The sequence below is a fragment of the Staurois parvus genome, unplaced genomic scaffold (assembly GCF_062004578.1).
Source record: "Staurois parvus isolate SC_StPar_1 unplaced genomic scaffold, SC_StPar_1.0 ptg000813l, whole genome shotgun sequence".
Classification (NCBI taxonomy): Eukaryota; Metazoa; Chordata; class Amphibia; order Anura; family Ranidae; genus Staurois; species Staurois parvus.
In genome coordinates this window covers 4,005,699-4,022,305 of record NW_028318609.1, presented here as the reverse complement: position 1 = coordinate 4,022,305, position 16,607 = coordinate 4,005,699, and the positions used below count along the sequence as shown (strand labels likewise).

General features: G+C 41.4%; 1 protein-coding gene across 2 annotated transcripts in view; it reads left to right on the top strand.

The window, feature by feature from the left end:
* Positions 1-16,607, top strand: part of GRB2 (growth factor receptor bound protein 2) — a 101,011-nt gene that overhangs the window by 72,583 nt on the left and 11,821 nt on the right. For both annotated transcript variants that reach the window (XM_089654915.1, XM_089654914.1), the window contains exon 3: positions 11,030-11,127. In XM_089654915.1, coding sequence (XP_089511041.1) covers positions 11,030-11,127 — 98 coding nt within the window. The remainder of the gene's footprint in view (positions 1-11,029; positions 11,128-16,607) is intronic.

The window sequence follows — 16,607 nt, the reverse complement described above, 5'->3', positions numbered from 1 at the left end:
GTTACCAGCGTTCTTAAAACGTCCAGTGTGCATGGAGCCTAAAAAGTCGGGAAAAAAATGTTTTTGTTTATATGTATACACAAATGTATTGCATTTCATTTCTGTTTTAAATGGAATGGGTTGGTTTACAAGATGAGGTTTTACAATCACTTTAACCACGATTGGTGGCATCTTCTATGTACCATACATGTAAGCTGTAGAGCCACACAGGTCACTTTTATTAAAAAAAATTATATCAACCTTGTTTTAATGACTTGAAGTCTGTGGAAGGCAAGTTGTCAATCACTGCAATTATATCGGACAGTTACATCAATAAACAAAGGCATAATGCCACCTTCATTCTGCAGTGCCAGTTGCAGGGGCTGAAAGCTTAGCGAAGTGAGTGTGTCCTCTACCCCTGGTGCTGTCACTATAATATAGCGGATATAGTGATCACATGGTTGGGAACCACTATGATTGTTTCCAGATTATTAGTGGGTCCCTGAGCTGTCCAAGACAGCCTTTTCAGACAAGTGTCAACATTCCTCATTAAACATACCCTCTGTGTGGGTTATTGCTCAAGGGGAACGTTGATCTACCAGTTGCAGTGAGCAAAGGGTTAAGTTACAAAATGAACTGTGCTGCAATTATGTGTTTCAGCCCGGGTTCACACTGATGCGGTGCGGAATTTGCACCGGTTTCTGTGCGATTTCCGCACTGCATCTTAATTGCACCCTGTTCAGGCGAACCGCTGCAGGTGTGTATTTTGAGTTAACAACACCCTGAAATCGGTTCGCAAAATGCGGTGCGATATGCAGAATTGGATCATATGGGTGTTCACACACATGCGATCCGATTCTGGTGCAGACAAAAAAAGGGTCCTGCGCTTTTTTGGTGCAAATGTGGTGTGATTTGAGCCATACAAAATGTATGGCTCAGATTGCATTGCACAAAAATCGCATGTGATTTGCACAGGAATGCAGTGTGGTTCCTGTGCAAGTCACATGCGATGAGCTGCACCGTGTTAGTGTGAACCCAGGCTCAGTTGAAGATTTTGTCTGTTCTGTGCTCATTGTCAGTTAGGGTCTTTTATCACGGGCGTTCCGTTTCTTTCTTCCTTTCAGTGATGTTTTTTCAAAGAAAAAAAACGGATGAGTTTACATCAATTTTTTCATCCGTTTTTAGACGACAGCTGCCAGCGGAGTTCTCCACTAACAGCTGAATGTCAAAAAAAAATTGCCGCCAATTAAAAAATAATTTAAAAAATGGCGTGGGGTCTCCCCCTCCATCCATAACAAATTTTCAGATCTGGTTTGGATTTTGAGGAAAACTTAGACGCCAAGTTATAAAAAAAAAAAATGGCATGGGGTCCCCCCCCAAGATCCATACCAGACCCTTATATGAGCATGCTGCCCGGCAGGTCAGGAAAGGGGGAGGGGGGATGAGCAAGCACCCCCCCCCCTCCTGAACCATACCAGGCCACATGCCCTCAAAGCACCTTGTCCCCCCTTTCCTGACCTACCGGGCTGCATACAATCCGTTGACATCCGTTTTTCGTCCGTTCCTGTTTTTTTACGGAAGAAAAATAGGGGTTTCTTCCGTTCAGAAAAACGAATGTTAACAGATGTGGACAATAGCGGATGTAAAAAGATGTTCATCCATTTACATCCGCAAGTCCATAGAAATACATGGGGGTCCGTTTTTCAAACGGACAGATGAAAAACGGACATACAGAATGCCCGCCCGTGTGAAAGAGGCCTTAATATATTTATTAGTGTTTTCAAACATTAATAATTCAATTGCGGGTTATCATTCTACCCAGTATTCTTTGTAACCTAGAGAACCCCCCCTTTCCCCCATGTTATGGTGAAAAGGAAAGGGGGAGGTGTTGTGTAGTCCTGTTGTAAAGTGACATTGCTGCTCTTCCATAGACAGAGTACAGAAATTAAGTAGTGTCATCCTATGAAATGTGTTACTGGAAGGATCTCCTAAAGGAATTGAAAGCAAAAAACTAATTCTGCCTCTACATCTTAAGACTGGTAAGAATCAATATATTTGAAAGACCTGTAGACCAGCCTTTCTCAACCGGGGTGCCGCCAGAGGTCTTCAGAGGTGCCGTGGCGTCCTGGTTGCCAGTTGAACCCGAGTTAAACATAAAATACTTACATTGCACTGTTCCAATTTATTACGCACAGTAAGTTTCAAAACACTTTATAGGTTGTAAAGAACTAAAAATTGTCATTTGTTGTGTTTGCAGCATAATTACTGAAATAAAAAGCTATTTCAATCAAACTTTTAACAACATTTTAACTTTTTATACATTTTAACAGGTCACGTTACATTTTAACATAGGACCCTTTATTTGATAGCAGCTTCACAAGTCTTGCATCCATTGAACTTGTGAGTTTTTGGACATTTTCTGCTTGAATTTGTTTGCCAGATGTCAGAATAGCCTCCCAGAGCTGCTGTTTGAATGTAAACTTCCTCCCACCCTCATAGATCTTTTACTTGAGGATGATCCAAAGGTTCTCAATAGGATTGATCTTAGGGGAGGATGGAGGCCACACCATGACTTTCTCTCCTTTTATCCCCATAGCAGCCATTGATGCAGAGGTATTCTTTCCAGCATGAGATGGTGCATTGTCATGCATGAAGATGATTTTATTACGGAAAGCATAGTTCTTCCTTCTGTACCAGGGAAGAAAGTGGTCAGTCATAAACTCCACATACTTTGCAGAGGTCATCTTTACACCTTCGGGGACCCTAAAGGGGCCGACCAGCTCTGTTCCCATGATTCCGGCCCAAAACATGACTCCACCACCGCCTTGCTGATGTCGCAGCCTTGTTGGAACAGGGTGGCCGTCCACCAACCATCCACTACTCCATCCATCTGGACCATCCAGGGTTGCACAGCACTCATCAGTGAACAGGACTGTTTGAAAATTAGTCTTCATGTATTTTTATGCCCAATGCAGCCATTTCTGCTTGTGAGCATTGGTTAGTGGTGGCCAAATAGAAGGTTTATGCACAGTTGCAAGACTCTGGAGGTCTCTACAACTTGATGTCCGTGGAACTCCAGAGGCACCAGCAGCTTCAAATATCTGTTTGCTGCTATGTAATGGTATTTTAGCAGCTGCTCTCTTGATCCGATGCATGGATCTGGCAGAAATCTTCCTCAATGTGCCTTTATCTGCACGAACCCATCTGTGCTCTGAATCAGCCACAAATCTCTTAATAGTGCCATGATCATTCTTAAGTTTTCGTGAAATATCTAATGTTTTCATACCTCGTCCAAGGCATTGAACTATTTCACTCTTTTCGTCAGCAGAGAGATCCTTTTTCTTCCCCATATTGCTTGAAAATGGTGCTCTGCCTAATAAAGTGGAACACCGTCCTTTAATAGCTTTTCCTTATATTGGGCTCACCGGCCAATCTAATTATCACAGGTGTCCGAGATTGTTTTCAGTGATCAAAAGAGCCCTAAGACACAATGCCATCCATGAGTTAAACTGAAAAACTAAATATTTAATCTTTGTGACACTTAAATAGAATTTGCATAATAATTTGGAACAGGGTGTATGTATGTATGTATGTGTGTTTTTATGTGTATGCATGTTACTTTTATATTTCAAGATTTTTATTGAGAAACAAGCATATTAAAGCGTAAAACAAGATGGCAAACAAAAAAAGAGAAAAAAAAGGGCCCACCCGCATGGTGGAACAAGATGTAGAATCATAATCATAACACTGGTAGGTACATAAAAAGATTAGCAGACAATAGCATTACAGTTCACACAAAAAATGTCATAGCCATCAAAACATACAGGTTTCATAGATCAATACACAAAAATTAAACCAAAATGAACCAAAAATAACAGAGAGAAAAAAAAAATGTTTCAACGAATAGTAGAAAAGGAGAGGAAGAGAGAGACGAAAAGGAAAGTACTCTTAAGTGAAAGAAAGGGGGGGGGGGGGGGGGCCAGCTGCCAGATACTTACGATACAGTAATATAATTAATCCAAGGATCCCAAGTCCTCTCAAATCTGGACACATCATCAGTGACGATACTCGTCAGTTTATCATTAACCATTATCCAGTTGAGTTTTTGTTTCACTCTATCCAGCGGGATCAAGGATTGTTTCCAACTCCTAGCTATGGTAATGCGAGCCGCCAATATGATATATAAAATTAATTTAATCGATTTTTTGGGAACATCAGAGGGTAGTATATTAAACAAGGCCACTTCCGGAGATCTACGGATATTAATCCCTGTCACTGAGTAAAGAAAATTAAATATGCAGATCCAGAACCTACTCACGACTGGACATTTCCTCCAGACGTGGAACATGGTACCCTCTTGACCACAACATCGGAAACAGCCAGATGAAACGGAAGGATACATTATGGCTAGGCGAGCAGGAACCAAATACCATCGAAGTAGCATTTTGTAGTTCGATTCAACAAGATCAGTGTTAATCGAAATCTTCGATAGGGCATGGGCCGCAGTCCGCCAGGTATCCTAATGAACTATTTAAATCCCGTTCCCATAGAATCATGTAAGATAATTTAGTTAGAGGATCAACCAACAAAGCATAAACAATGGACAAGCAACCTCGCATCATCCCACTTGCCCCACAGGAGACCTCGAGGGAAGTAAGTACACAAGGTTCCGTGAGTAGTCTAAGTTTGCTATCAATAAAAGAGCGAAGTTGATAGTAACGAAATATCTCTCCACAAGGCATCCCACAAATATTCACAAAATAATGAAGAGACCGAGGGCGAACCCCATCCAAATAATCCCCAATACGTAGCAACCCCTTATTAATCCACCATTGGAACCTCGCGAAAGACAAACCCAGGGCAAACTCAGGATTACCAAACACCGGAGCCAACGGGGTATGCGGAGAGAAGAAAGGTTTACGAGCTCGCCATCTATCACACTGACAATGAATAGGATAGAGTAGGACACAAAATAGGAGGGCGCAATCTACTGGGAAGCCACATAAGAGTACCAATAGCGTATGGACTACACGAAAGAGCCTCAATCCCAACCCATTGGGGGACATATCCCCTGGCCATAGTACAAGATAGTTGTGCTATTTGGGCCGCCTGAAAGTATGCGAAAAGATTAGGGAGTCCCAAACCGCCATGCCTCTTCAAAGAAAATAAGGTAGATTTGTTCAGCCTAGGGCGCTTTCCCCTCCATACAAATCTGGAGACTGCAGCCTGTAGTAAGACTAGTTCTCGTTTGGGAATCAGAATTGGTAACGCCCTGAAATAGTATAATAATCTAGGTAGGAAGGTCATTTTAATAGAATTAATTCTACCGAACCAGGAAAGTGAAAGATCCTGCCAGGCAAATAAGTCATTTTTAAGTCGTTTGAAAAGCGGGAGATAGTTGGCCTGGTATAGCGTCGATAAAGATTTCGTAAGGAGAATCCCCAGATAGGGGAGAGAACCAGGGGCCCACTGAAAATCAAAGTTTTCCCGGCAGTAGCGAACCTCTGAATCTGGTAACGAGATATTTAAAGCAACAGTTTTAGATGAGTTGAGCGTAAGACCGGAGGCCTCAGAAAAACGATGAAACAGATGGAAGAAACCAGGCAGAGACGTTCGAGGATTAGATATGTGCATAAGAACATCGTCGGCAAATAGGGCGCATTTATGAACCCTTTGACCACAGGTAACACCCGATATAGTGGAATCAGCGCGAATAGCAATCGCAAGAGGTTCCATCGCCAACGCAAAGAGCAACGGAGAAAGAGGACATCCCTGTCTAGTTCCTCGTTCTATCGAAAAAGGGACTGATTTATGTCCACGAATGGAAACTTGAGCTGACGGAGTAGAATAGAGGGCCCGCAACAGCGGCATGTTACTTTTAATCCTGACCCCTATTGTACTATCTGAACTGCTTGTTTTAGGGCTTATTTTTAATATCAGCAACGACTGCTGCTCCTCTAAAAAGCAATCCATGCTCAGATCGCTTTTCAGAGGCATTTGACAGGTGGTAAATAGGCAATATGATGCTTCCTCACCACCTGTTTTAACTCTGTAAATGCCGCATCACAGCACCACAACACATGTGGTTGTAGTGCAACCCCATTCACCTGGAGGTATACTTCCAGTTGCGGCCACAGCATGCGTACACCCCCAGCTACTGATTCTGTAGCTAAGGGGAAGTAGTTGGGGGTGGTAAAAGCAGCTAAACTGCATGGTTTTACCACCCTCCAACTTCACAGGTGAACAAGCCTTTCGTTCACATCTGTGTGGCTGCGTGTAGGGCAGCCCATTCATTTCAATTGGCTGCCCTTCCTGCAGAAATGCAGGGAAAGATGTCCCTGATCCTTTTTTTTTTAAATTGCACCACACCAAAAACACCTGGGTTTGCCAATGTATTTGGTACCATTAGAATTCATGGTACACCTAAAGAGCAGAGCATTTGTCTGCAGATCAGGAATAAGCGTGATTTTGCGTGCGTTTCACAACACACAGTAACATGAACCACGCCTTGGACAGGGGTGCCTTGTGGCTGAAAATACTTTTCAAGGGCGCCCCAAATGGAAAAAGGTTGAGAAACACTGCTGTAGACTGTTCCAGGTGTCAGGGAGGTGGCGCGATATGACAGCTCACAAAATGTGCCAATATGTACAACATCGTCAAAAGACATTCCATGATTCCTCCGGAAAGATCTCTTCTATAAACAGTCTCTACCAGGGGCGGACTGACAACTCATGGGGCCCCCGGGCAATGGGGGATCATGGGGCCCCTGTGTCCTTGCCCACACTCAAAAAAGCCTATGAAAAAGGTACCAGGAACATATCATGGGGCCCCCTACTGACCCCGGGCCCTCGGGCAGTGCCCGAGTGCTCGAATGGTCAGTCCGCCCCTGGTCTGTACACATGTTCCACTAAACACGTGGTCTATTGCATGTCCTGCACCTGTGGCCTCCTCTACATGGGCCTCACAGTGCGTACAAGGACCCATTTTGGGGAGCACAGGAGGTTCATTGAGGAGGGCGGGGATGACCACAGTGTTTCCAGACGCTTCCTCACTCATCATGATAAATCCACAGAAGGTCCAAGAGTCTGGGTAGTGGAGTTTAATCCACTTTGTGACTCTGCAGAGGAGAGGTTCCAGAGGATTTGCAGTAGGGAGACTTTGCTTATTTTCCCTGAACACCTTGGCACCCAAAGGTGTAAATGAAGAATTTGGGATTAGTATGGTTATATAATATCCTGGGTTGTTTTAAGCTTTTGGAATTTTATGTATCTAATGTTCTCCTTTTCTTTTATGATGTACGTATTTTTTATATGCACAATATTGATAAAAATCTATGTTAAGAATTTGTAACTTCTGTGCGTGGATATATATTTACCTGAGGGTACATACACTAGTGTTTTATTGTTCATTTATTGTTTTGTTAGTTTGTTTTCAATATTGAATATTTTACATGTGCGGTAGATCTGTTTACAACATGTTAATTGTTTACATGTTGCTATTTTATTGTATTCTTGCTATTTGTTTTTTTTTCTTTGCCTTGTTACTACAAGTTACCTCCCTTGAAAGGTTGGACTCGATCCAACAGCTGCAAGACCTTTTATTTAGTCTTGGGTCTTACCCTCTTACCCCTCAGTCACACTTAACATTGATATTCCGCACTCATTTGTTGTTCCCTTGCCATTAGCAGTTTCCTGGCTGGCTCCGCCCACTCCAATCTCTGACAGCTCTTTAATTCCATCCTTTTCCTGTGCTAGCCAGCTTGAAAAAGGGGGCAGGGCCTCGGAAATGCGTTGTGCCCCCCTCACACCTCCCCCCCCCCAAGCCTGATATATTCTCCTGTCTGCCTGCCTGTTAGTGACATGAGTGAGAGGAGAGGTGCTGCCAATCTATCATCTTGCAGTGGGTCCCTGCTTGTGCATTGCAGCCCTATCAGTCCATCCAGATTGCGGTGATCTGTATATCGCACCAAAACTCCGACACCTGGAGCAGTCTACAGGTATTTCAGATAAAAAGGAGAAAAAGGAATTAAAAGTGTTGTTTTTAACCATACACTAATCTGGCGTCCTGCTCTGTTTACTTTGTATGCTCATGACGGATTTCCATCCATCCACCTGTTTTGTGAACTCTTTGGATGCTGTGTACGTGAGCACTGATTGCTTGTTTAATCACAAGCTATACAAGATGCAATATATTACATGTTTGTTCTTTCCTCTTGTAGGTGCTTTAAAGCAATACATCTAGGATATGGACCTGCCTTGGCCTGTGATTGGATAGCTTATGATGAGGCCATCCCTTTGCTCAATCTATAAGCTCTTTGTGTTATATTGACGCTGACAGCACTGTGTAGCACTGCTGTTCCTTCCTCTCCCAGTCTGAGACTTGCTACGTAGGGCTATACAGGAGTTTGTTACAAAGAAACAGTGAGAAACTAGTTTAACCAATTCCCTCCCGTCCACCCGCAATGTACTGTGGACGGGGGGGGGGGGGGGGGGGGCTACAGGCAAATCGACGTATGGGTACGTCGTTCTGGCTGTACTAACACGGGGGGCGCTGCGCAACTGCTGTGTCCGGCGGGCACAGCGGAATGAAGATCCTGGTGAACGGGACCTGGTGATCATGTGATCGCTAGTACGAGTTTCGAGGACTTGCCTCTTCCTTGCAAGTCCTCGAAACGCGTCAGACTATTGGATGTCTACACTTCCTATTGCGGACTGTTACTCAGCGCGGTGTTGACCCAGCTGTTCTTTATGATGTGCCTTGACTACATTGTCGTTTGTGAGTACAACACCTATTTTTTTTTTTTAAACATTTTTTATGGTAATGCACTAGGCCCGTGCGCCCTCTGTTTGTTCTTTCCTCATTCAGTATATTTGGACTCCCCATGTTCTCTGCTCATGTATGCTTAACATGGACCATCCACGTACTTCTACATTGCCGGACTTTGAGTCGTTATACTGGGATGATGACTGCAGCTACAGGCATCATCCTGGTGTTGTTTTTTTTTTTTTTTAAGCTGGTGGTCAGCTTTTATGTTAAAGCAATCCTAGTGGCCAATTAGCTGCTGAACCCCCCCCCCCCCTTGCTTCCTTCCACAGTTTTCTTGGGCTCTTCTGTCCCAGAGACCAGAATGGCTCCAATCATCTCTATGGTCTAAGAGACCGGAAGCTACGAGCATTTCATCATTTTGGTTTCGCCCGGACTTTAACTATGCCATTTTTAAATTCGGAAAGCATTTGATCGCACCGATCTTGGTTTGATCAGATGCTTTAAGGGCAGAGGAGATATCTAGAGTCTAAAAGACCCCAGATTTCTCAGAAAAGAATACCTGTCACTGCCTATTGCTATCATAGGGGATATTTACATTCCCTGTGTTAACAGTAAAAGTGATTAAAAAAAAAAGGGGCAGTGTAAAAAAAAAAAAAAAAAAAAAATCCCCCTGCCCCTCCCCCCTTCCAGTGCTCGTGTGCAAAGCCGAACACAAGCTTTGGTCCTGTGTCAGTATGTAAACAGAGATTGCACCATGCATGTGAGGTATCACCACGAACGTCAGATCAAGGGCAGTAATTATAGAACTAGACCTCCTGTGTAAATATAAATTGGTGACCTGTAAAGGCTTTTAAAGTGTTCCCTTTTGATATTAAAAATGTATGTACTTTGTTGCCATTTCACGGGCATGCGCAATTTTAAAGCATGTCATGTTTGGTATCCATTTACTCGGCGTAACATCATCTTTTATTATTTGTCAAACAATTGGACAATATATTGTGCATTAAAATTCTAAAAAGTGTATCTTTCCCAAAAAGATTTGCATTTGAAAAATCGCTGTGCAAATACTGGGTGACATATAAAAAATTTCAACACGCACCGTTTTATTCTCTAGGGCCTCTGCTTTAAAAAAAATATATAATGTTTGTGGGTTGAAAGTAATTCTCTAGCAAAAAAAAAAAGTTTTTTTATGTGATCAAAAAGTGTCAGAAAAGGCTTGGTCTTCAAGAGTGTGTGATGTGTGGCATAAGCTTCTAATGTTGGCCCTGAAATGCCAGGATAGTAGAAGCACCTCCCCCCCCCCCCCTCCAAATGACCCCTTTTTGGAAAGTAAACACTCCAAGGTATTTGCTCAGAGGCATGGTGAGTATTTTGCAAATCTCCTTTGTTGCCACACGTTTTTGGAAAACGAAGAAAAAAAACAAAAATAGTTGTTTTTTTTTTTCAAAACCCTGTGACAAAAATAACTAAATAAATTTTGGTCAAGATTTATGATGAAATATTATTTGTTTGCAAAATTTTATAAAAAAAACACTTTTTAAAAAAAAAATGTGGATATTTTAATTTATATGGCAAAAAAAATTAAAATCCCAGTGGAGAATAAATACCACCAAAATAAAGCTTTATCTGTCTCAAGAAAATGCTAAAAAATTCATTTGGGTACAGTCTTGCATGACCGCTCAATTGTCATTCAAAGTGTGACAGCGCTGAAAGCTGAAAATTGGCCTGTACAGGAAGGAGGTAAAAGTGTCCGGACTTGAATTAATATTCAAGTCCGGTTAATATACATGTAATTGGATTTTTTTACCAAAGAAATGTAGCAGGATACATTTTGTCCTAAATTTATGACTAACTTTGAGTTTATTGGATATTTTTTATAAACAAAAGTGAAAAATATCGGGGGTTCTTTTTTAAAATTTTCGGTCTTTTTTTGTTTATAGTGGAAAAAGTAAAAACCGCAGAGGTGATCAAATACCACCAAAAGAAAGCTCTTATTTGTGTAGAAAAAAAGGACATTGTCTGGGTACAGCATTGCACGACTGCTCAATTGCCAGCTGAAATAGTGCAGTGCCGAACAGCAAAAAATGACCTGGTCATGAATGGGGGTAAATCTTCCAGAGGGCAAGTGGTTAAACATATATACATTATTCTAGTCAAATGTAGGTCTTTTATTTAGTTGAGTAGTTCTGCTTTTAAATCAGTACATTGTATCTTCTGTTTTACAATGATGTTTGATGAGATAGTGGCTTTCACTAATAATTTTGTATGTGTGACCTACTTTCAGGTTTTGAATGAAGAGTGTGATCAAAATTGGTACAAGGCAGAGCTTAACGGCAAGGATGGTTTTATTCCAAAAAACTATATAGAAATGAAACCACACCCGTAAGTATTTTTTTTTTTTTTTTTTTTTTAAGGGCAAAGAAAAGACTTTGGAGGGAATTTACTGCTTTGAAAATAAGAGTTAGAGGCTGATCGGTTGTCATCTATAGCTGCTGCATATTCTGTCTGCTGTTTTTTTTACACTAAAATCATCTCATTGGACCATTCTTATAGCAGGACATTAGGCCCTGTCTAATTGCCTCCTGTGCCTCATTTCAAGGTACAGGATACCTACATGAATCCATCTATATTTTTCACACATTTTGATCGCTTTGCTACCTATCCTGTAAAGCCTAACCTCGACCTATATTAACTCCCATGCAAGATAAGAAAGTCGGGACTTAAAGTGTTACTAAACCCCGGACCCTGCATTCACTATATCTGGTCTCTCTACAGTACACAGAACATGGAAGTGCAATTATTTTAGTAAATATAAACTGCTAAATACCTTTTCTCATCAGCAGCTAGAGCAGTCTTTTGACTTCTGTCAGTGTTCAGCAGAGCACTGGTAAAGCTTGTAGGAGGAGTTTTCTTTCTGCTGTAGGAGGATGCAAAATCCCTGACCGCTGTCTGGACAGTGCTGATTGGCCCTGTACTGACCACATGCACTCTCCCAAGAAAAAAAAAAAACCTCTCTAGCAATACACTTTAACCTGAGCATGTGCAGAATGACTATGAGTTATAAGGAGATAAGACGTGGACATTTGAACAATAGGAGGAGCAGAGAAGACAGGATCAAACAGCCTTTTTACACAGTGCAGAGGATAAACCCCTTTCCACAGTGAATATAACAAGTATGCTTTACTGCATATACAGACTGATTTTACTGTTGTGGGTTTAGTAACACTTTAATACAACTTGCAAAGCTACCAACAATGCCACCACATCCAAGGTGGACCAGGGACAAGACACAGGACTCTTGAAAGACCTTCTTAGGATGGCACAGAGTCCTACACTAATGCAAGGCCAGAAAGGCATTGGTGGCGTTGAAGGTACAGATTTGATTTTTTCTTTTTATTATTAACTATGCCCCCAGTGGAGTCCGCTCCAGGTCTAAGTGCTTTTCAGAATGGGAGGACAAGCAGGGTCAACATGTAACTAACACCATATCAATGCATATAGCAGATTCAGCACATGCAACATCTTTAAAAGCCCCTTACATGTGCATACATCTACTCAGACACAGATAAAATAGTTCAATTGAAAATGCAGGAAGAGGGCATATGGGAGGGCTTAGACATGATATACCAAAATTTTGCTATGCTACAGGGAAGATTCAGTGACATGAAGGACATAATGACATGCTAGCATGTCACCCCAAAGACCTATTGCCAACACAAATGGCAGATAACAGAGAATGGAGAGGTATTAAAAAGAAAATGTAATCTGCTGTGCAAAAAATAAAACTAAACAATTAAAGCCGCCAGCACTAAGGTATAGGATACACTATACAATTCACTAATATTTGATGAAGTACAGCACTAAGTACCAAAACTAAAGTGAAGAAAAGTTAAATGACACTCTGAAGAGTGAGCTCAATAGTAAATAGTATGACTCCTATTCCTCAGAAGAGTGAACCAACACTCTAAAGAGTTAGCTCAATAACCATTGTGAATACAAATACATTATGTAATGGAAATATGAAAAACAAAAAAACCTTTGAAAGGTGATATGCCACTCTAAAAAGCGAGCTCAGTAGTGAATAAAGAACTAATATCCATCTGAAGGTTGAAACCAGCTCTCTGAAGAGCAAGCGCAGTTACCACTTGAAATATAAAATCAGTATAAGTGATTTTTTTTAAATAACATGTCTATATTTACTTACCTATGTTCAGTGGTTTTGCACAGAGCAGCCTGGATCCTCCTCTTCTCGGGTCCCCCGCCAGCACTCCTGGCCCCTCCCTCCTGTCGGATGCCCCCACAGCAAGCAGCTTGCTATGGGGGCACCCACTGATCCTTGTGTCCATTCTCACACACAGCTGCAGCTTGGCCCCACCCCTCTCTCCTCAATGGCTCACTGACTGTGATTGACAGCAGTGGGAGCCAATAGCTCCCACTTCTGTCTCAGCCAATGATGAGAGGGAGTCCCAGGATAGCTGAGACTCTAGTGCACATTGCTGGATTGAGAGGGGGCTTAGGTAAGTATTTGGGGGGGATGCTGCACAGAGAAGGTTTTTTACCTTCATACATAGAACGCATAAAGGTAAAAAACCTTGAGCCTTTAGAACCACTTTAATAACATGAAAAGTCCTCTGAAAAGTGAACTGCATGCAAAGCAATAGTCCTCTGCAGGGGGAGTTCAAAACTGTATAAGCAGGATATCTTGATAATTCCACTCTCAACATGTATCCTCCATAAACACAAAACTTTCTGAGGCTTACCAGCGCAAATGCGACCTCCACATGAGAAGTCACAAACCACTTTTGTGTCAAGCAAGATGCTCCTCCACACCATGGTACATAGGGTAATTGTTCACCTCCCGACCTCTCACTCCTCTCTCAGTAGCAGTATCATACATGTAATAGAATGCAAGTAATGCTTCCCATTTTGTATAACTGATTAAAACATTTAGTAGAAGTGATAGGTAACCCCACATGGAATAGTAATCCTCTAAAGAGTGAATCATAATAGACTGTATGGAGAGGTAACTCAATGAATCCACTCTCACCACATGTCCTCCTCTGAGAGAGTACTTTGAGACTTACTAGAACGTATGTGACTTCCACACGAAAACTCATAAACAGCATTTGTATGAAGCAGGTTGTTCCTCAACACTGTGGCACATGGGACAATTGTTCAACTCCAAATTGTTCCCTCAGTATTCGGCAGCAATACATCAGCATCATACATGTAATGGAATGCAAATAACACCCATAATGTAAATCTGATTACTACATTTATTAAAATTGGTTAAAACACTAATAAACAAGCGGCATATAAAGTCACATATCCCAAATTTCAGCAGTGCACGCACATGTATAGTAATGTTTATTCAAAAATGACATCACCGGTATACCCAACATTCTGTGACATCTAGAGCATAAATTCTCAAGGCGCTGCTTCGGTGGCATGCTCAGCTGCAGTCAGGAATACCTAGGAAACAACTCAGTCAGGAAGCAGAGGGCGTCTTTCTTTCAGTATATTAAGTCTAATACTACTATATTATAATGGTATAAATAAAATAAAAAATAGACATATATAGTCCCAATTGCCTGTTTTTTTCATTTAATGTCAGCAACTCACAGCAAAAGCGCTAAATGTTTATTTAAAATATTGCCAAGTTGCCGCCTGCATATTGGAACAGTTGGCTGGTTGGTGCCTGTATATTGTATATAAGTACCAATTTGGTACCCATGTATTGCCAGGATAGCCATTTTTTGCTTGCTTGTGAAGGCACACTTTAGAGGATCATATGACTATAATTTCCTCCTATGTAGACCAATCACTGTCAAAGCATGCTGCTATTGTGGTGCACCAATTTCAAACTTTTGCATCTAATTTTATTTAGCACACCATCCTGTACCCATGTTTTGCAGCAGCATACTACATGTTCTGCTTTAACTGTCGCTTAACCCTGTTACAATATCATAATACACGTGAGGTGGATTCAAGGTAGTGAATGTGTATACAAACCATGATTCCCAGACTTGACAAATTTTGGGTACAAGTCAGCAAGGATACTAGAAAGTTTCTTATAAAGCAGTGCATTCATACAGCCATCATGGTTTTCTTCCAGCTTCTAGTGACAGTCTGTTTAGCTGCTACTAAGAAAGGTGGTAAACGTTTGCTTGGAGTTGGTAAGGCCTGGGATGGGGATGTATAAAGCTCTATTCAAGGGTCTTTACGAGTAATGATGTGAAAAAGTTTGGATAAGGGTAAAAACTAGGCCAAAACTAAATCAATTTTGGGCAAGACCACCATGTTTGGAGCATATGACCTATGTGGCTACATTCCCGAGAGCACCTAACATGACAGGACAGCTTTTGCAATCCAAGCCAGTAGCTAGGACCACCTAAAGAGGACCTTGTAGGGTGCTCCCGTAATAGTTGTGTTTAAAGGATCATTTAGCTATTCAAGACCAGACTTTTTTACATTTCCCAGGGAGAGCTGTAGCTTAACTCCTTGACGCCGACAACACACAAATATGCGGCATCACAGAACTGGACTTTTTTCCGTTGTGCCGCATATGTGCATACCTGTCTTTGTGCTGGGAGCGCGCCGAACAGCGTGCTCCCAGCACAAAGACCAGGGTGTCACTGAGAGCCACGGGTCCCGTTCTAACGATTGGGACCCGGGACACTCTATTGCGGGTCACATGATCACTGTGATAGCCTCTGATTGGCTATCACAGTGAGCAGTCACTGTGAAGCCCGCCTCCCTTTTTTTTTTTTTTCTCTGAAGGAGAGAGGTACTTTGTAGCTCTCTCTCTCTTTTTTCTCACTCTCCTTGCAAACTGTTTGCAAAACAGATAAATAAATATTAAAAAATAAAATAAAATATACCTAGATCAAGATTTTATGTAGGTCTTGGTCAAAGGTGAGGATTTTTTTTACAATTGGGATCAGTGTCAGTGTGTTTTAGGTAGAAAAACGGAAGGCAAAGTGCGCATTATTGTTTCTGAGCTAGAGTACAGGTACAGACAACAAATAACATGCACTTATTTGGTATCGCTGCGATCGTCAAGAGCTGGAAAATTTATTTTGGGTTGTTTTTTGGTGGTAGGTTATAGTAGTAACAAGAAACACACAGCTAAATTAAAAAATATATTTTTTTTACTATTTTGGGCCAGTTTTTTGATCATTAAAAAAAAAAAATCAGGAGATATCCATTACCATTTACCACCAAATGAAAGCCCAATTTCTCCTGAAAAAAAAACAAGGTATGATTCACTTGGATGTACAAAGTAGTTGTGATGATATATATGGTTTGTAACACATGTCAAAGTTGTACAATTTGACTTAGGCTTTAAGATTTGTTTTACCCTTAGGCGTGAAGGGGTTAATCAGTATCTCAAGGGCCTATGTATTTTATTTTACAACCAGGAATGAGGCCATCTAGATTAAAGATGTCGATTGTCCATACCTACAATGCATGTCAGATGACTGTAAAACCAGTACTATTACAACTTGATTGATGGTTTCAGTTCTCTGCAGCTATGGACTTCACAATGAAATTTGAAAATCTGAGAACAAAGGATATGGTGATATAATAGCAAGGGGTTCAGTGAGTGCTAACCAATACAGCAGCTGATACACTAAAAAGGAAAACCATAGAACCTTAAAAGTGACATAAATAGTGCAGCGCTAAAAACTATATATATAACTGCACCAATATATATAGAACAAATGGTGCAAAGTTGCTTAGAATCTAGTGGTGAAAAAGCCACAGATGAATTGAGAATAACTTGATAGGATCCCCGTGATAGATATAGTCCGGCGTCGTGCATAAAAATGAGTAAATTGCACACTCACCAGAGGCACAAT